This window comes from Semicossyphus pulcher, unplaced genomic scaffold (genome assembly GCF_022749685.1).
Source record: "Semicossyphus pulcher isolate SPU_LCO1_2020_fin unplaced genomic scaffold, fSemPul1.0.p SCAF_10, whole genome shotgun sequence".
NCBI classification, from domain to species: Eukaryota; Metazoa; Chordata; class Actinopteri; order Labriformes; family Labridae; genus Semicossyphus; species Semicossyphus pulcher.
Genome location: NW_027211604.1, coordinates 18,316,333 through 18,336,056, shown reverse-complemented (window position 1 = coordinate 18,336,056; position 19,724 = coordinate 18,316,333). Strand labels below are relative to the sequence as shown.

Here is a 19,724-nt window from a genome sequence, read left to right as displayed (position 1 = left end):
TTTATATTTTCTGACGTGGTTGTTGACATAAATATTTAGTTTGAGACATTACCTTAATGAACTATTTCTAAGTTACTGTTTCCAGGTGTTAACAAGAGAATGATTAAAAAAATAACCCAGTGGGTCCTGTGACTCGTCCTATCATTCCTCACTGTCTGCAGTATCTTGAATGCATCATCTCTTCAGTCCGCTCATCAGTTCAGGACAGACAAAGACATTGTAAGAGTTTAATACATAAATAAGGCTGATTAGGGTGATTTTCCCTTTATCTTTATTGTTATGAGTTAATTGTTCTCAATGTAAAGTCATGTAAATGTAAAGCCACTGTAGCATTTCTATTCACAAAGCACAAAAATCTGGTTTTAATCTCATTTATGTCAAGTTTCCACTGCCTGTAAAATGAGCCGTACATTCCCTTTAATTGTGATTGTAAAAGAACCACCCTCTATACAATGAGGAATAAATCAGTACGTCTACTGACGACGTTTGCACGTATTCATACCCACATTTTAAATGAATGTCCTGTTTAAAAAAAGTCCTTTCTTAATCTGTTTTTGATCAAAATGAACCTATACTTACAGGAAATAAATACATGATGAAGAAATTCTCCTACTGATGAAGCAAAAAAGGTTAAGACAGGACTTGTTTCCCTCTCAGATTTCACCTCTGAGTAATAAAAGGAAGTGGTCATCCTCTACATTTCTAGAGGCAATCATGCCCAAACTAAAAAAACAAGGATTTGCCAAAGTATGGGTGAATCAAACATCTAGAAGCAACAAAATGAATTAATAAATAATACAAAAAATCTAAATGTTTGTGCCTCCGAGGAGGATTTAGAGGACTTGCTTCTCTCTCTAACACATTAATTATTAAAAAAGCATTTAGGAGAAGTAAACATCCCACTGAAGAAAACAAACTCACTGAGTTACAATACATTTTACAAGATATGTCAAAGGGTCTGCCATTCATAAAGCATTGTGCAGGTGCTTCATAAATCATTACAGCCCCTGTACGTGCCAAAACGTCTCTGAAATGTGGCTCTGATGCATCTCCTGGCTTGTTGAGACAGCTGTGATCCAGCCGGATGAGCAGCTGACGAGGAATGCTTTGTTTCCAGTCTGTCCTGGTTCATTTCTCGACAGATGTGACTGTGTGTTATCTTAATAAAAGTCAGACTTTTGATGTTTTGGAAACGTTATTTGGAACTTGTTTAGGAGATAAAAGAATCATAAGCAAAGAGGAAGCCATGTGTAGTAAAGTCTTTCTGTGACTGTTAGTCTGGTCCCCGCCTCGAGTCGTCTCCCTCCGTTTCTTTCATGTCTGATGATGTCACTTCCCTAGCAGCGTGCATTGTCTTCACGTCAAGACGATGTTTCATCTCTAAGCCTCAGGGTTTTATTAAGCAAATGTTCCCCTCTGCTGCTGCTGCTGTGAGGAGAAAGGCCAAGACAAGGTCGGGAACAAGACCCAGAGTGGTGGAAAGAGTCAAATCCTTTAGATAAAAGAAGCAGAAACGCCGTAAGGTTGAACTACATTATTAAAGGAAACTTTTTGCAAAAATAAAAAATATGGAGGTATGATTTGTGATCTTGAATTCTAAAAGGGATGTTTTGATATCAGCCTATTTACAGTGAGATCTGTAAGATGCAATTTAGTCAACCACATTATCTTTTCAGTGGTTTTAAATGCATCACATTGTGAGAGTTAATCACATGTTTTGCTGTACCTAACCACAGCCATTAGACCCATATAGTAAAATATCTCCCTCTGTAATGCAGTGGATTAAAAGTCCACTAAAGAGAAATCGTTCAGGCTCAGTATGGAGAAAGTGTATTAAACTACACTATAGAGATCTCTCTGAAGCAGCACTGGCAATGAAGGTTAACCAAACAACATTTCTCCACAATAGGATGTAGAATAAGATCTGAAGAAGTATGTTAAAAGGAATAGTAAATCATTTTTGGAATTGCTTAAACACCAATGTCATATCTGTGGTTTTAGTGTGGAGCTGGAACTGGATGGCTTAGCTTAGCTCCAATTGGGGGAAACTGCTAGCTGTGAAGCTTGGTAGCTACTTCCAACATTTATTTTGTTCTTTAGCTTGTAACACAAAACATCTGGCCTGATTTAGTTGCCACCATTTGAACGTGTGTGTGTAGTATGTGTGTGAAGTACCATCCCTTTCATTTGTTACTGACATGACAGCATATTTAAACATTCCTAATGAGAGGCAGCCATGTTGTCTGCTTAAAAATGCCTTAACTAGGCTCAGTCCTTGGACCAAACCTGTTCTTACCAAAATAAACTTTTTGCCATAAGTTACATAATATGACCAACACCAATATCATATCTGTGCTTATTGTTTGGAGCTGGAACTGGAGGCAGTTGGCTTAGCTTAGCTTCAAGACAGGAAGCAGGGGGAAACTGCTAGCCTGACTTTGTCTAAAGCTAACAAAATCTACCTACCAGACCCTCTCAAACCTGGCAGATTGGAAATTCGTCAGTAATGTTTTTTTGTTTCCAAGTGAGGTTTGTGTGCAGTCTAAATAGTTTAGATGCTATAACAACCAGTGCAACTAAAGCTGTGACATAGCGGTTAGCTGTTAAGCTATGTAGCTAGTTCCAACTTTTAATTTGTTCTTCAGCTTGTAGTTAATAACACACAGACATTTGGCCTGATTTAGTTGCCAACAAAACTTACCATTTGAACTTAGTGATAAGTACTGTCCCTTTAATTTGATACTGACATGACAGCAGGATCCAAACCTGTTATATATTTGTTATCGGCCTGACGTGAATCAGATCAGACAGAAATCTGTCTGAACAAAAGGGGGACCAGATGCATCTGCCAGAGCACATAAAACATGAGCCTCAAGATTTAGGACCTCGACTTTGCCAGGCAACCGTCAGATATTTTAACCTTTGGACGGAGCCAAGCTGGCAAGGTTCCCCTTTGTTTCAAGTCCTTATGCTAAGCTAAACTAACCGGCTGCTGGCTGAGGCTTCGTGTTTATCCTACAGACATGAGAGTGGTATCAATGTTCTCATCTCACGCTAGTCAAGAAAGTGAGTAAAGATATTTAACACAACCTAGTGAACACCTATTGTCATCTGAGTATTTATAAAGTAAAACAAACACAACCTAAATTGGGCCTGCTAGCTATATTTTAGTGTCTACATGAGAGTTAGTTTCAACACTTTCAGTCTCATTTATTATGTCCTACATGTCTTGGAATTGGAGACAGTAGAGAAATATTATGAGGAGGGACTGGAATGCATTTTCATCGTAAGCTATTATCCCATATGTGTGTCAGATAGTTATGAACAGACCTTAGGTTAGCTAAATTAGAGTATAGCACCAACAGAAACACCAAGAGGTGATAAATCATGGTGATAAAAACGATACAGGTTTATTGTCAGTAAGAAAAAGGTTTTGTTAGTCATCATAGCTGAGCTGTGTAATGACTAGTAGGGGTTAGAGGAGGAGACTGACATTCCTGCGGGCCGAGAGTTCAGAGTTCAGGTTGAGAAGTGAGCTTTGAAGGCTCTTACCTGGCAGGATAATCACAGAGTCATCAACATGATCAACAGCCGTCCTCCTGACCCGCAGACACTGTATGTCATAGTCAAATTAACAGTTATTTCAGGGCATGAAGCACAACACTTTCTGGCTCTTTGTGGTGTAGATGTTACTTCTCAGCTTTTGTTTCATCCACCATTTTTGCGTTTCTCTGCTTAGCTGCTGAGACAGAAGGACACAGTCAGTGATTATCAGCAGCAAAGCTCCTCATTACACAGCAGAGTGACAGGCCTGCTGCTGCAGTGTTCAGGCCATCCTGTTCCCTCCTGTTTTTTTGTCTACAGCAAACACCACCCAAAATGCCCCATCACTTATGCTCTCTTGTAATGTCGCTAAACCCTCATTAGTATGCAATTAGTGTCCAACAAAGATCTTACTTGTTCAGAGCTCCCTGAGATGAGATTTATGTCGCTGTGGCCGTCAAAGGGAATCTGATTGTAAGGCGCTTTTACTTTGTAAAGTACTCTAAGTGCTTTCTGGTGTCTGTCGCTGTCCTCCTGGGGTTTCCTTCGGCACTTGCCAACATGAAATCCTTTTTCTTTTTCTCGGCCCTTTCCGTGTCTTTTAATAAGCATTTGTTGTTGCTGACAAACAAACTGGACGACATTCCTCTGTGAGGCTGAACAAACGAGGGCAGGGATGCATGAAAGAGACAAGACAGGAGGAAGACAGACTGCTGAGAATATATCCCCCTCAGCACAGCATTTAGCCCTGTTTTCAGCCCCAGAATGTGATGGGTGTTTTTTAATTAGTTGTCGGATAGTTTGGGTAATATGCCTCAGCTGTTTGGCTTAGCAAAAAAGACTCAGGTGGAAACAACTATCCTGGCTCTGTCTAATGGAAATCAGCATCTCTAAAGTTAATTGATTAACATGATATATTTTGTTTTATGCACAAATACAAAGTGTAAATTACTACTGATGTCCAGTTTTATACAGATTAAACAAATTAGATACGACATACTCATTTGTAAGCTTTAAAGGGGCTGGTAGACAGATTTTGCTACCTTTCCCCTGTGTACAGTTTTCATGGTAAGCTAGGCTAACTGCCTCCTGGCTCTACCTTCTTAATGAAAACTATACGTCCAAAATGTCAAACCATTCCTTTAAACTTGCATTTACTTGATACAACACACTAATGTAACACTGGGGAAATTCTTTTTGTTTTATGTATGTTCAAAAGTCGGATTCGGGCAGCAGTTAGCTTAAGCTTTAGGAAAAGGTTGGAAACAGGACATAGCTAGCCTGGCTCTGCCCAAAGGTTGACTCATACCAGCACATACCTCACTCATAACAGATTATATCTTCTTTGTTTTGTCTGTACAAAACCGCCAAAACTTCTAAAAAACAATACATTTAATATACATTTAATACATTTTTGTTAGTAAGCGAGAAGAGGCTATGGTAGGTAGGTTTGGTAATCTTCTAAAAGAGCGAGCTAACTGTTTTCCTGATTGCAGACAAACTTAGCTAACTGGCTGCTAGCTACCGTTTCAATATTTACTGTACAGTAGGAGAGCAGCATTTCTCTTGTCATCTTTCTTTTAACAAAATGTTTCAACTAAGGTAAGACATTAGTGGGATTTTTGTAGCAATAGTAATGCTGACATACAATTTTAAAGCTCAAACACTCAAGCTCATGAAAAAATCAAATCAAATATTTCTTAATAAGTTTTCTTCTTCCATTTGAAGGCAAGAACCTATTATTTATGTCATTACCATCAGCCTCTTTCTGTACAATATCTTTACATCAGTTCTCCTCTCCTATCAGTAAAGCATAGATATTTCTGGTGGGAATTGTTTGTTGCTCCAATTTTAGTGATCATTGAACTCTCGGGCGCAGTGTGTTGCTGTGCCTGCAGAGGGCAGACACGAGCTCTGAGTGAAACCAACCGATCCAGGTGATTGACAATATTACTACTGAGGACACTGCAGACCTAAAGAAGAGTAAAGCAAATATATGGCAAAATTTAAATAATATAATGTAACAGAATATCCCATTTTGCCTGCTCTCAAAGCTTTAATATTGCAATAGTGGCAGAAAACATAAAGCAGTCTTTCCATAAATACTTCATGCAGCCTATATTTGCAGTTCTATGTATAGTATGAAGTGTCTTGCATGTGATGTGATGCTCCTGTACCAAATGCTTTTGACTGTTCACTGTAGGGATTAAAAGAAATGTAGTACACTTGGAGGAGAGGGAGAGCTTAATTTATTCACAATATTACAAACAACGTGGAATTTATAACTCCAAACAGGCACAAAAAACAACTCAAACTCTCAACAGGAAAGAGAAATATAGCAGAAAATGTGGATTTTCAAAACGTCTCTGCTGTCATACCACCAGCTGGGACAGAAATACACACCTCCGGTACGTGAAAGAAACTCCAATACTAAACAAATATATAACTAATTGAAAAACAGGCCCCCTTTCCTGCGACCTCAACAAAACACTGCTTTGATTGAATGACAGAAACGAAAGAAATGACTGAGGAATTTGCCAAACATTTGTTAGTATGCACACACAGCAAGAACTCAAAGGATTATTTATCCATGTGCTGCTCCTTTGTGGGAGCTTTTCCCTCACTTCCCCCGGCTCTTACTTTCTTACTCCAAAATATTGGTCTTTTGCATACTTCAGGAATTCCAGCAGGCTGCAGGAAACAACATGAGAGTCTTTCTAACCCTTCGGCCCTGCGTCAGCACAAAGGCCAAAACAAACATACATTTGTTTAGCAAACTGAAACGGCCGGACGTAAATCTCCAGAGCAACGCTTTGGGGTGAAGGCGTGGGATGGTTTCCAGCTTCTGAGGAAAAACTGCTTTTAGTTGTTTACTCTTTTTTTTAGTGTGTAAAGGCTGTTAATGACGCTCAGCCTTTTTGTGGTCACCATTACATAATAACGTAGACACAACAGCCAACAGGTGTGTTTTCCTGAGGGATGATAAACTTTTGATCACTTTAATTTGTGGAAAACGCACACAGCAAACACCAAGAGGAGTTCTGTCTTTCTTTTGAACAACTAATCTCTACGCACACAAAGTTAAGACATTCATGATTTCAAGCATAGACACACACGTGCTGCACATGCTCTGACGCAGAGCTCACATGAGTCGAAAACAACTCTCTGATGGTTGGAAGTTTAGTAAAAAGATATTAAAACAACTAGAAAAATTAGGGGTTTAAGTAATTTGATTCAGTGTTTTCATTAAGAGCTTTTAACTAAAGACAACTGTGTACATTTAAATAGACTTAAAGGTTACATGTGTCTAAAAGGGGCCACACAGTGGAGGTAGAGAAAAGAAAATGAGTTCGAGACACCTGAAGAGAAGATTGTGGACTTTCCTTGTATAAAGTATTTCAAGTATCACGTGTCACTTCTGCGACAAAGGGACATTGGGAGAAATAATTGTTGCTTACTTATAATCTGCTTTAAAGAGGTTTACTGCCTCCGTATGAGGAACCGTTCCAGCATGAAATCATCGAGACTTAATAACATTAAGCATGAAATAAGCCGGAGAAGAATTTGTACACATTCCTTAAAGTTGCCGGGGTGTGCTCATGTACCTTAGGAGAACAATTATTTCAACATTCCTGCTCAAACTTCAACACAAAAACAGACAGAAGAAGTAAAATATCGTTTAAACGGATGGATTAAGGCTTTTCGCTTGAGATCTGATTTGAAGAAATGTGCATTTATGTATCACAAAGTGCTTTTTTTCATTCACCCTTTTTGGTTTTTAGTGCCTTAATTTGAAACACATTTAAAAATAAGAACAATAAAAAACAAAGATTAAATCTTCTACACCTATAGTACATTTTTTCTGACATGATACAGTACACCGCCCCCCTCTCAGGCTACTCTCTTTCACTGCAGCCTTCTCACTGGTCAAAATACAATCTTAAAGCTTATAGAAGGTTTCCACAGGTGCAGATACAGGGCTGTAAGCAACTATCGGCTTAATGAAAAGTGAAGGACAGCAGCTGGGTTGCTAACAGGGGACGCAAAGTTTCTGCCCAGCAGCTCTAATGGAAAAAAAGTTCCACAGCAATACAGATATCAAGGCACAAGGAAGCAGTTCATTCCTCTGTTCAAAGTCAACGGAAACAAGTACATGTCAGGTAAAGTCTTGATGCACATACCAGATTGTGCAGAACGACAATGGGAGGAGATTGGATGAGCGTTCTGGGCATGCTCAGTAGATGTGAGAAAGGCAGGAAGCTTCAGTCTTAACGGTCTTTAATGCTCATCTCATGTACGGCCTGTAGTTATGAGAGCAGAGCAGATGGCATGATGGGTTTTCCAGTCAAACTCTTGAACGTGTGTCTATGTCTAAAAGTACTCTCTCGTCCTTTTGAAACGACCATCCTTTCCATCAAGTCAGGAGTAAAAGGAGAAATCAGTGCTTTCTTTGCTCCTCCGGCTCACACTCTCAGGCTGTTGGAGAGGGCCTCCAGCTGCTCCTCTCCCAGCCGCTGCTTCTCCTCCAGGTCCTTCTGCCGGATGAGCAGCGACGCCTTGGTCTGGACAAAGCGCCGGTAGTCCTGCAGCTGTTCGGCTGACAGCTGGCGCGACAGGAAGGTGGAGACCAGGTTCTCTCTCCGGTCCAGGTTATCCTTCAGGTCTTTGGCGTCCTCCCTCTGTTTGCACAGCAGACGGTGGCGACTGTCCAGAGATTGCTGAGTGCAGAGATAAAGACGGGGTAAAGAAGATGAATTATACCCGATATACAAAGGGTATATTTCCTCTCTATCTAAAATGATATTGCTGATAGAACATTTGAGCACTGAACATGGAATAAAAGCATTATTATTCAACCATTAGTGCCATATTTGTGTTATATTTCTGTTTTAATTAAAAGCTAATGTGTTTAGTGATGTAATAGAGAGCTGTAAAAGCTGTGTGATCATGTGTCAAGCAGCTACAGGAGAGGAGGTGCAGTGTTTCCTTGTGTCAACAGAGGGCAGGGTAGATACAAATGTCATCGAAACCGGGCTGGAGTTTCGGTGAGTCAGTGTAAATACCAGTGTTGCTGATAACAGCAAGAAAACAAATGAGCCTCTAACAAGCCCTCACTATGCAACACGTTCAGCCAGGCTTTTGCAGATGGAAAAACTAACAAGGAGCCCTTTCAGGGATAAACCTAGGAATTGAATGCATCCATGCACGCATAAACTGATGATGAAAGTACTGGGATGCAAAAAAGCACAATGCTCAGATCCTGTGACTCAACTCAGGATAATACTTAGGACAGAATTCATCTTATAATGTGGCTAGCTCAAAGGCAGCATGATGACATTAAGGTAATTATTCCTCAATATGTCAGACCAAAAAGTGCAGCCCTATTAGTATCTCTAAAATAATCCTCACCTCTGATAAATCATTTGGCTCGAACAAAGATGAGCTTTAAACGGGCGATTAAACACAGATAAAGCCAACGACATTTTTTGAATTCCACACAGTGAGAAACCTTGACTCCATTAAAGTCGCCCTTCAACTTTTCCCAAGTGGCATGTTTGCTGTTCTAAAACAAACACAACGGAGTATAGCTGAAGGCATGGGAGCAGCCGCACGCTTCTAACACTCATGGTTCTTGTTGCCAGAGGCTCAAAATGAGCTGCAGTGAATCGTGAGAACCGCAGGTTACGTGATATGATAATAATAATATCCTGCCCAGGAGCATTTACTGACTGTACATGCGTTAGTGTGAGTATGTAGGCAGCTTTTAGGGGGGAAAGACAGGCGTGTAAATAAGATCGTTGAGCACATGACGTTGCATTGTAGCTCATCCGAAGATTTTCATCACATCTTGTTTAACTGATTTAGTTGACCTTTAACCCCGGATTTCACTTAATGGATTATGTACATTTCTTACGTTACAAAAAGGGTTCTCTCTTTAGCTGCAGACATGTTGGATTTCAATGGGTCATTGAACGCACCAGAAGAAGAGTTTTCATAACTGCTGGCATGTTTTTTACCAACAGAAACTTATGCAACATTTAAAAATCAATTGAATAACTAAATATTGACTGCAATAAAATACTCATCCAGGGCAAATTCAAGTGTTTGCAAGCTGTTTTTCACAGCATTCAGAAACTCATGAAATACAAACACTGCCTGGAAGGGAAGCGGACTCTTTAAAGGATACTGCTTGTGTGACAGAACCTAATTTACAATCACACTGATCCCCAGTAAAGGTTTTGCTTCCTCACCTTCTCCTCAGCATCCGTGTGCTGGTCCACCGTGCTCAGGGCGTTCTGCACCCTGGCCAGCCGAGCAGAGAGGCACAGCAGCAGGTTGACCACCCTCTCCAAGTCTCCTATGAACAGGTTGTACCTCTCCAGCTCCAGGGGCAGACAGCGTTCACGGACCAGTACCTCCAGGGTCTCACCGTGGGCTATGTTCTCCTGAATCTCTGTCTGGAGGGCAGCACGCGTCTCTTCCAGTGAATGCAGACGAGCATCGATATGCGACACCAACAGACGCTGTTAATTGAAGCAGAGAAGATGAGGTGTGAGAGATTTTCGGCAATGATGCTGCAGATCAGATACACATGGGAAAGCAGGGTCACATGGAAAAATATAGGTAAAAAAATATGTGTTGAGCCACAATCAAAGTTCTATTATAATATATAAATAATATATATTTAACATGTGCTGTCATAGGATCATTAATGAAGGCATAGTGTGTCAAGAGTAAATGTTAAGTGGAGTCAGGTAGAGGGGGGGCTTATTTGCCGAGCCAAACATTAGCTAAGTGCGAGACACTGATAAGAGACAGACAGAACATCATGTAATAAAAGAGACACATAACTATCTCCGTCTGTAATGAGTCCACTTAAAGCCAAATAGCAACAAGTGCAAATGCTTGAAGAATAAAAAGCAGTTCGTAGTGCAGAATCAAAAGTCCTGTTTGTTCTGCTGTCCGGTCTGACTTCTTGTTATTCTTATTATTCAATGTCATAACAAAGCTGTGACAATTTTAGACATATATTATCTTATGATGAACTTGCCGCTGCACTCTTGTCTCATTTTGTTTTGGCATCTTTAAATGGTTTATTGTTTTAAATAATTCAAATTAAAGATTATTTGTGCTGTGAGGCAAACTGTTACACATTTACTCATGAGCATAAATGAACTATCACCTTCTTCTCAGTGATGTCAGCTTTGCTCTGCGGGTCTGTGCACTGAGATACGAGGCTGTCAGGAGCAGATGGACAAGGAGGTGGTGCTGCCTCTTCAATCGTTTCAGCACTAGAAAAAGAAACATGTGTTAAGCTCAAGTTAGCTTTCGCTCTGCTGATGCAGACAGTCCTGTCATCACATAGAGAACACTCTAAGCAATGCCTAAGTGTTTAGTTACATATTACAGAACACATTCTCTATGTATCTGCAGTTTGCTTATGCTAGCAGATATACGAGTGCATGTACAACAGTAAGCAGATAGCCAGGTGTGCCTCCGCATGTGACGCAACAAAAGGTAACACAGTACTGGTGAAGCTTAGCTCGTTGGAAATTAAAAACCTGTATCAAGTTTCGTAGCGGAAAATAAAAGTAGGAAATTTAAGATATGAGTGCGATGGATTCATCTATCCATCTACACGGCTGTTTAGGATTAAGGGTTATGAAATGGGACATTTATAAAGCTAGTTATCTTCCATTTCTATGCCAATCTTTTACTTATCAGCTATTTTCCATGAATAAGTCATATTAATTTATAGAACAATCTTCTCCTGCTTACACAGGCAGTAAAATGTTAGTAGATAGTGGACACTAGTGGGAGTTTATTTTTGAATTCCAGAGCTTGAAGTGCACGTTTACCTTTCAGCAGCTCCTCTCTGCTCCTGCTTCTTCTTGTAGTGCTCCTCCATCAGCAGCGTGTCCTCTGACAGCAGCTGCTCCATCAGCATCAGCGCTGTCTTACGATCCGTCAGTGGGTAGAACACCCTGGTCAGTGACTGGTCTGCCTTGACCGCTGCTTCTACAAGCTCCTCCCACTTAGGTCCCTCAGCGGGCCTCTCCGTCTCTCCCTCTGGAGTTCCCCTCTCCTCCATCTCCTGGTTGTCTTCGGACCTCTCATCTTCTGCTTCTGGATTTTTCTCCTCCTCCACTTGCTGACTGATATCTGTGTCAGAGACGGAGGTGCATGGGGACACAGAGGTTTCACTTGTCTGCGTTTTAGGGGCCGTGCTGGTGGAGTCGTCGTCAAAAACGTCGTCTGTCAGCGCTGAGGTGTGGACTTCCTCTTTGATCTCTTCTTCTGGAGGGACAATCCAAAGCGATGGATCTGTGGTTACGCCGCAGCTCAGAGACACTTCATGGTTTGAATCAGGTGTCGTGGCGCCATTTATCGGTTCATCCACTGACTGCTCTCTCTCTGATCCAGCCAGAGGAGGAGGAGAAGTCCTGACTCTACAGGAAGTTAAACAAAGTATAGATTAAGACTTAAAACTTGGCCAGAATTGTATTTGCACAGAGGAAACAAATGGAGTGTAACTACAGAGTCTAATCTTACCTGGAGCTTGGTCTGTTTTCAAAAGGAAGCTTTGTCTGGGTGGGGGTGGACGATGTGGATTTGATCTCCCCATCACTGGTCTCTAGACCTCTGGGGGAAGGTGGGTTAGACGAAGTCTCACTGGGCGGTCTACTGGATCTGAGCTCATCGGTGAGAAGGCCGTGAGAACCGGGAGATCCTGAGTGAACCCTGGCCCGGGAGGAGGAACGTGAGGCCGGAGAGGTGGATCTACTGGAGTTCCTTGTTCCTGATGACGTATCCTGCTCTGGTTCTGAGTTCTGCTTCAACACAGATCTTTTCTGGGTTTGGTTTTGTGCTTGTCCCTGAGTTTTCTTCTGCCCAACAATCTCTCCAGCTGGCTCTGTTACATATCCTTTCTTCCTCCCTCTGTCCTGCCCCTGGGCTTCTCGGGCTTGAGCAAAGAATGAGACGCTCCTCTTGTCTCTGTCTGGTCCTCCCGGTCCACTCGAATGCCTCGACATTTGATCCAGCTGCTCAGAACTCTTACTCAGGGCTGTCAGTCTTGTTAACTTTGATGCCCCAAGCTCTTCCATGGACTTCCCCCTCTGTGCAACCACACGGACACGCTGCTGGCCCTCAGGGAATGACTTCATCAGGGAGTCCTCAGTGGCATCCTTCTGGGGTCTGACATAGACATTTAGTGGTTAAATGTAAAACATTAGCCATTGAATCAGGAATATTATGACTACTTTAGTACAGACAAATTTGTCCTTAATGAAAAAAAAAGGTTCTAGACATCTTTAATTGAAGACTCACAACAACAAGTTGATATTCCTACAAATCGAGATGTAGTTTGAGAAAAAGGCCAACTCCTAGAACACGGTTTAGGCAATTATTCCTCATTTGGAGTCCATGCATAAATCTTTTAAAAGGAATGTTGGTTTGTCGGAGCAGGCTGGTGTTGACTTTCTAGTGCCACAATAACTCACAAGGAGATTTATAGCCGGGACATTACTGACCTAATACTCTACTGACCTAAAACCAATAAAAATGTCCCAATTTGTCTGAGGTTCTGGTACATACCTCCAGGTTTCCATAGTTTGAACTGGTAATGGATCCTTCTCAAGTTCCTGCAGACCCAGAAGAACACATGAATTACACAACAATTGGTACACAAATTATACAATAAGTGTAATATACTGTAAGAGTCAGACTTGGTTATACTGATTCATTGCATTCTTTGGCTTGACCTAGAGAAATCAACCCTACAAGGCATTAAGGATTTGAGGTCAAAAGGTCTAAATATATCTACCAATACATTTTCATTCTATTTTTACAATGAGTTTATAGTGAGTGAATGTAGATCGATGTACCTGGAAGGCATGTGGTGTGGATTTGGATCTGATCCTGATGAAACTAGGTGCCTCTGGCTGGTCTAAGAGACTCTCCACTGAGGCAGACTTCACCTGAGATGGACCGTGGCTCTCCCTCCATCTGGGTTGATTCGACTGGCCAGCATATTGGCCTGAACAAGACTGAGCCGAGAAGAACTGGGCATACCTGTTTTTTGACAATGAAAATTAAAATGTTTGATTCGATCCAACAAAAAGCAATGAACAAGTTTCACTGCTCTCTTTCATACCTGATGGAGCTGGTGGAGGAGTCAAGGATTCGTCCTGCAGAGTGCGGCCTGTGGAGTTTCTTCTTGGTGTTTTTGCCTTCATTATTTGCTGATAGAGGTCTGGGACCCCACTCAAATGGTTTCTCCCCCAGAGAATGCCTCTGTCTCAATGGAGTTGCTAACTGAGGGGCTGGTTGCTGTGGTTCTGCCACTTTCTGGCCCGTCTTACGCTCCATGTACTCCACCAGGGCCTTGTGTTGCAGATGTTTTAAGTTTGTCTTTGAAGCGCTTGACGCTGAAAGGGCTCGGCCTCTCGTCTCAAACATCTTCCTGCGTGCTGCGACCAGTCCCTGCTCTCCTTGTGGCGCATGTTCCATTTCCTCACATTCAGCAGCAAACAGGTTGTCACTTTCGTTGCCAAAGGAGCGGCAGGCAGAGTGCACGGGGGCTTTACCAAGCTGGTTGAGTTTCTCTGGTTCAGAGTAGCACATCTTCTTCTGCTCAGGAGTCAATCGCCTCCTTCCTCCGATGCGCGCTACCTGGGGCTGTGCCACATTTGCTGGCTTCCCGTTTTCCTTTTCAGTCTCTTTGTCCATCTCCTCCTGATGCTCCCTGACTTCTTCTTTAATGCTCCCCCTCTCTGTCTCCTCAGAGGTCAAAGAGGGAGTGATTGTGTCTGTGGAGGTCTCAGAGTCCTGCGAGGCGGAGAAAGTGTGAATCACTGTAGGCCTCAACTCTGGTTTTTGCCTGATACGGTGTGGCCATGACAGCTGCAGGTCCCTCCTTTTAAAGGATGTCTCCCTTAGGACTTTAGACTGGGCATCTTTCAGCTTCTCTTTGTAGTACTTTTTAAATGAGTCATCCAATGTGTTACAGGCAACAGAGGTGATATCCCCTTTGTCGCTCATGCTTGTGTCGCTTTTTGGAAGTCTTTCATTATCATTAACAGCCGCATCTCCATTACCTGTTTTGTTTGGGATCGCCTCCTTGCCTTTTATAGTGAAATCAGAAGGTTTTTTAGGCTTTAATGCTGCCCTGCTGGCTCCAGTGAGATGATACAGAAGAGGTGTTGTTTCTTTGTTTATCCTCTCGCTGGCTACATCCGCTAAGGGCTGCCGTTTGCTCCTCTTCGCCTGGTCTTCTTTCTTGGCATGGTTGGTCTCATTGCTTATCAGTGAGGGGACATCCTTAGTTTTCGTCGCTGAATTTGGTGGGCAGCTTCTGTCAGGTCCACAGTAGAATATAGGGTTGTTGGCAGAATGGCGTCCGATCTCTCGATTCTGCATCATGTCAATTTCTTCCAAAGCGTCAAAGCTTCGCGATGACTTCATTGACGTGAGGGATAGCCTGCGATTCTCCTGATCATGGCTCCTGGAGGACAGGTCATTGCCCTGAGACACAGAATGGAAAACCTCTGGCTCGTCTGAGATCAAACCGCTTGAAGAGCGAGAACTCGCTTGGAGGGGTCTAAACAAACCATCCATTGTGCTGTGGCATCTGTCCTTCTCTCTTAGGTGATGTGTCTCCAGCACAGAGGAGCTCTCACTCCCAGCATCAGACCCACACACGGATGCAGAGTGTGTCCTCTTACCAGCTTCAGATGACTTGCACACTCCCGTGACAAAGTAGAACTGACCCTTGTGCTGGATGCTGCTGTTGATAAAACTCTGACCAGGATTCCAAGGGCTAGCTGCTCGGGTTGGCTCTGAACGGATCCAATCGTCAGCAGAGTGTGCCCTTTTGCGCTGACTCTCAAAATGGCTACTGCTACCACCGGCCTTGTTTTTATGGTCTCTATTACATCCAGTATTGCTTGAGGATTGTGTGGGGTTCAGGTGGTCAGGCTGGCCTGTGACTCGGGGAGGTGAACAGCTTAGGATGTTTGTTGACTTCTGCTGCTCAGAGGCAGATTTGTTATCCATGATGAAAAGGTATTCTGGGTTTAACTGCTGGTTCACCCTGGTCGCATTATGAGGCTTGAGATGGGGGCGGTACATTGGTAGCTGCTGGGCCTGAGGCTGCTGAGAGCCCCTCCAAACTGAGAACATTGGGTCAGATTTGAAGCTTGAGTTGCCTGGATCTGGGTTGACCGTCTCAAGTCTTGCCGCATTCAGACCAGAGGGCTGTGGATGTAAGCGATTATTGGGTCTGGGCTGTTGTTCAGGCTGTTGGGGTTGAAACTCAGTGCTGTTCTGGGGGACCCTGCTGTTCTCCAAGTTTTTTATGGCAATGAAACTATCCAGGCGTGCTGGGACCGGAGGAGGGTGGACAGGAGGGTAGGCACCTTGGGAAGGAACCTCCAAAAGCACACCTTGCTTAGAGCGTCCTTTGTTGTTGGTTTGGAAACTATTATTGCCATTGTGGTTGTGGTGGTTTACATTGTTGTTGGTATTATTGCGATACTGCTGGGAGATAGCTTCGACAGAGCGGTAGAGCTGGTCCATGGTCTTTGAGTCAGACTGCAGAACCTGGGTCGGATGGTAAATGGACCTTACATACTTAAGATCAGCATAGTGGCTGAAGTGGCTGGACTGTAGATCGTCTGGGAGAAAGGGAGATGGGTAGTCTGGGGCATTGGATCCACCAGAGAAGGAGCTATAGGCAGAGTCTCCTTTGCCGTGTTGGTGATGGGCGAGCTGGTCGGCAATGCTGCTGTTGGACTTGGCTGGGGAGAGCCGGCTGACAGGCAGGCTCAGAGGATGCAGGTCCACGTTGCTCATTCTCTCAAAGTGGAAGTTGTAGGAATCCATGGAGGACTGGGGCGGAAGGCAGGAAGGGAAGGGCAGAGCTTGGAAGTGTATCGTAAGTGAATGTGCGCTGATGCATGTGTCTTCCTCGTGGGTGAAACTGGGGAAATTACCACCAACACATTTGCACCAGGTTGTCCGTCACGCTTGTCGCTAATTAGGTCATTTTCCGGCCTCCTTTCTGTTTATTCAAAGCCTCTTGAAACGGTCTGCTCAGTAACTCCTGGGGGAGAAAGCATAAACACAGCACAGACCGGTTATCAGACGGAAATCTTGACTTAGGACTCACGCTCCAGTCATAAATCTGTGCCAAATGGCTGCTCAAGAGTGAATGGTTTGAAAAGTACAGACACTAACCGATACTCAGTATCCCGTAGCTCTGTGTTTTGACTGCTCGCCACGGTAGGACAATTTAACACAAACACACGAGTATGTGTCAGATTGTCAGCTTGGCATGTCTACTAGGCTTATGGCACACAAAGCTCACACCTCAAAGAAAAACACATTTATAATGGATGCGCGCTCTATATGCATGGAGGAAAAACTGTTTGTGAAAGGATCTGTGGGAAAAATAGCTGCTATTTTTGCAGGGTGCTTTCTGCTCAAAAACTATTAAGATGCCAGAAAACGGTAAGTCAGTGGTGAAACAACTTTGCCTGGCATTTCTAGGTCAAATTCCTCCTCTGAGAAATGTTGCACCATCTGTTATAAGTTGTAAAGACAAATCATACACCACTTGACTTAAAATATGTTTCTTTCTCTCCAGTAGATAGCAGTTTTTGTCAACCCAGAAGTGTGGAGGAGCTGGTACACGGCAGCACAGAGGGGGAAATCCTAAAACTGTTTATGACTCCAAATGTGTTTTTTTTCATTTTTCTTTGTAACTTTAGTTTCATATAAAGTGTATTTATTGTACATACATAAAAAAGGCAATTATCAAACTACTTAACTTAATGTAGGGTAAGAAATTCAGAGCATACCCTCACACAGCAGTAATCAGATCTGTCTGATTAGATGGTTACATGGCATGAAACCAAAAATGATCTCACCTCCTCTTACACTATAAAGTCGATGGTAACAGCATTATGTGAACAAGACTTCATTTTTATGTGTCACAGTCGACACAGTTAAGTGCACCTTGGTTTGTAGGTTAGTACAGTAAGCCACCTGTTACAGGAGTCTGCCTGGTGTTTTTCAGGCCTCTCATGAGGGGCATTGAGGCTTGCGGTGCACGTTGCAGCACACGCATAAAAAATGTCTGGAATTCCATATGGAAGTACAGAAATCCTGGGAGATTAGTCATGTGAAAGATGTATAAGGGCTTATTATACTGCACTGCACCCCCTAAAGACTTGTCTTATCCCCCTAATATTCAGTGGATATTAAAGATTTTCTCGGTTCGTCAGGAAACCTTAATGGGTTATTATGTTGTGATTGAAGCCACGTTAAAAACATAATGTTTGGGCCTTTCAAACTGTTAGAGCGCTGATTCTCTACAGGCCATTAATTTTGAATGGGATGAATCTTTTAAAGAGCGGGAACCAATTTACCTCATCCTTGCTCACACTTTCTTGACTTGACTACAATTTTATAGCATATGGAAACACGCTGCCATCATCAGCAAAAAAAAAATCAGTACCGAAAACAGCCCCTGAAGGTTGATGATAGGTTTTACTGTGGACTCTTAATGACAGAGTAAAAGTAGGTTATCCCATGACCTGCATACCTATCTAGGACTTTGTCATCAAGTTGAAGCTACATTCCTGCCATGCACACACAAAGGTCAATGATGCTATTATAATAAAAAGAAATGCCAACCAGTTAATCAACTCTGAAAGTGCAGTATAAAAGTTGGGCCTGACTGGTTATGGAAGAGGAGGAAATGTTGCACACATTGTGAATCAGCTGATTTTGTTTCTTGTGTTTTGGGCTTTTTAACAAATCTAAATATATTATAACCACCAAAAATCTAGCAGTAAATGACAGCTTAGGAACTTAAACAACTCCTTTGTAATCAGTGCCAGTCAGCAGAATCTTCCCTGTGTTTCCACGTTTTTTGGCAAAGCTGAAAATAAGCTGAATCAAACATGATCCTAGGTGGTCGCTTTGCATACACACAAAACCCACCTCCCAAGAGCCTTTCAAACTACAGTATTAAGGGGGATTCCATGTGTTTATGAAGGGCCTTCTGATCTGTGGTGTGATTCTGTGTGTGTGTGTGTGTGTGTGGGGTTTCCAGCCCTCCTCTTCCCTCTGCGAACAGAGAGAGAGAGGCTCCCAAACAGGGGAGCGCTCAAGTGGAAGTGATGGAGGGGACAGGCAGTGACAAAATGTACAGAGAGGGGAGGAGGGAGGGGAAGGGGAGGGTGAGGCAGAGGGTGACCGGCCCAGACAAATACCCTCACACGCAAACTACAACAACAAGAGACGAGAGAAGTGAACAATGACAGCAGGGCAGGGAAGCTGGACACAAGTAAGGAGGCTGGAGCAACAGTCGCAAGGCAGACGAGGAACTACTCTGAGACAACTCAGCTACTAGCAGAAAGACTTGCATGGAAGTTTACCAACTTAACACAGCACTTTCAGCAAGTAAAAAGTGGAAAAACTCACCCAAACTTTGAGTCTAAGGTGCTGATCTTCCTGATTTCCATCTGAAAAAGAAAAAGTCTCCTTAGCTTCAACTTGAATACAGATTTGTTTAAAGGTTTCTGTCCATGTTTCTCACTCAGAACATCTTTCTTCCTCTAAAGAGGGACCAGACCGAGTAACCAGGAGAGCTACATATTAGAGGGAAGACTTCTAGTGAGTCCCTTCTCCCCCCGCAGAGACCCGAGGCTGCCCAGTGGGAGCCACTGATTGGCCAGCCGATGACGTCCGGCTCTCCGATGCACAATGAGCGCAGCGGAGGGAATATTTCACTGCAGCAGATAGCTGCTAGTGCGGCCGGCCGCCTGAACAACAGAGAGAGAGGGAGAGAGGGGAGCAAAAAAAAAAAAAAAAAAAAAAAAAGGAGGCCTCGCATTCCTGGCTGGCTTCAAAGACGGAGCAGAGCCGGGCGCCATTCATTCCCAAGGCCCTGAGCCCTGCACATGGAGACTAGCCAAAGCAGGAGGGGGTTGTGGTGGTGGAGCTGGTGGGTGACCTCCCAGCCTCAAGCCCCCCATCGAAAAACCTAGTTACAAATACTAACTATCATCCGTACTTCCTTATTGTGTTTAACACCTGACTCCACCTGATGACATCAGGCCTTTTCTTTGTGATGGGCAAATGTTTAAGGCACTGATACAGGAAGAAATTAG

General features: G+C 43.0%; 1 protein-coding gene across 2 annotated transcripts in view; it reads right to left on the bottom strand.

Moving 5' to 3' along the window:
* Nucleotides 1-5,828: 5,828 nt before the first annotated feature.
* The window catches only part of shroom1 (shroom family member 1), a 35,810-nt gene continuing 21,914 nt past the window's right edge, over nucleotides 5,829-19,724 (bottom strand). The window contains exons 2-10 of one of the 2 annotated variants that reach the window (XM_069676876.1): nucleotides 19,036-19,076; nucleotides 13,700-16,648; nucleotides 13,431-13,617; nucleotides 13,141-13,187; nucleotides 12,097-12,741; nucleotides 11,403-11,993; nucleotides 10,727-10,835; nucleotides 9,795-10,067; nucleotides 5,829-8,261 (exon numbers count right to left, since the gene is read on the bottom strand). In XM_069676876.1, the coding sequence (XP_069532977.1) occupies nucleotides 8,007-8,261; nucleotides 9,795-10,067; nucleotides 10,727-10,835; nucleotides 11,403-11,993; nucleotides 12,097-12,741; nucleotides 13,141-13,187; nucleotides 13,431-13,617; nucleotides 13,700-16,428 (4,836 nt within the window). In that variant the 5' untranslated portion in view covers nucleotides 16,429-16,648; nucleotides 19,036-19,076 and the 3' untranslated portion in view covers nucleotides 5,829-8,006. The remainder of the gene's footprint in view (nucleotides 8,262-9,794; nucleotides 10,068-10,726; nucleotides 10,836-11,402; nucleotides 11,994-12,096; nucleotides 12,742-13,140; nucleotides 13,188-13,430; nucleotides 13,618-13,699; nucleotides 16,649-19,035; nucleotides 19,077-19,724) is intronic. The other variant, XM_069676884.1, reaches the window with a different exon arrangement.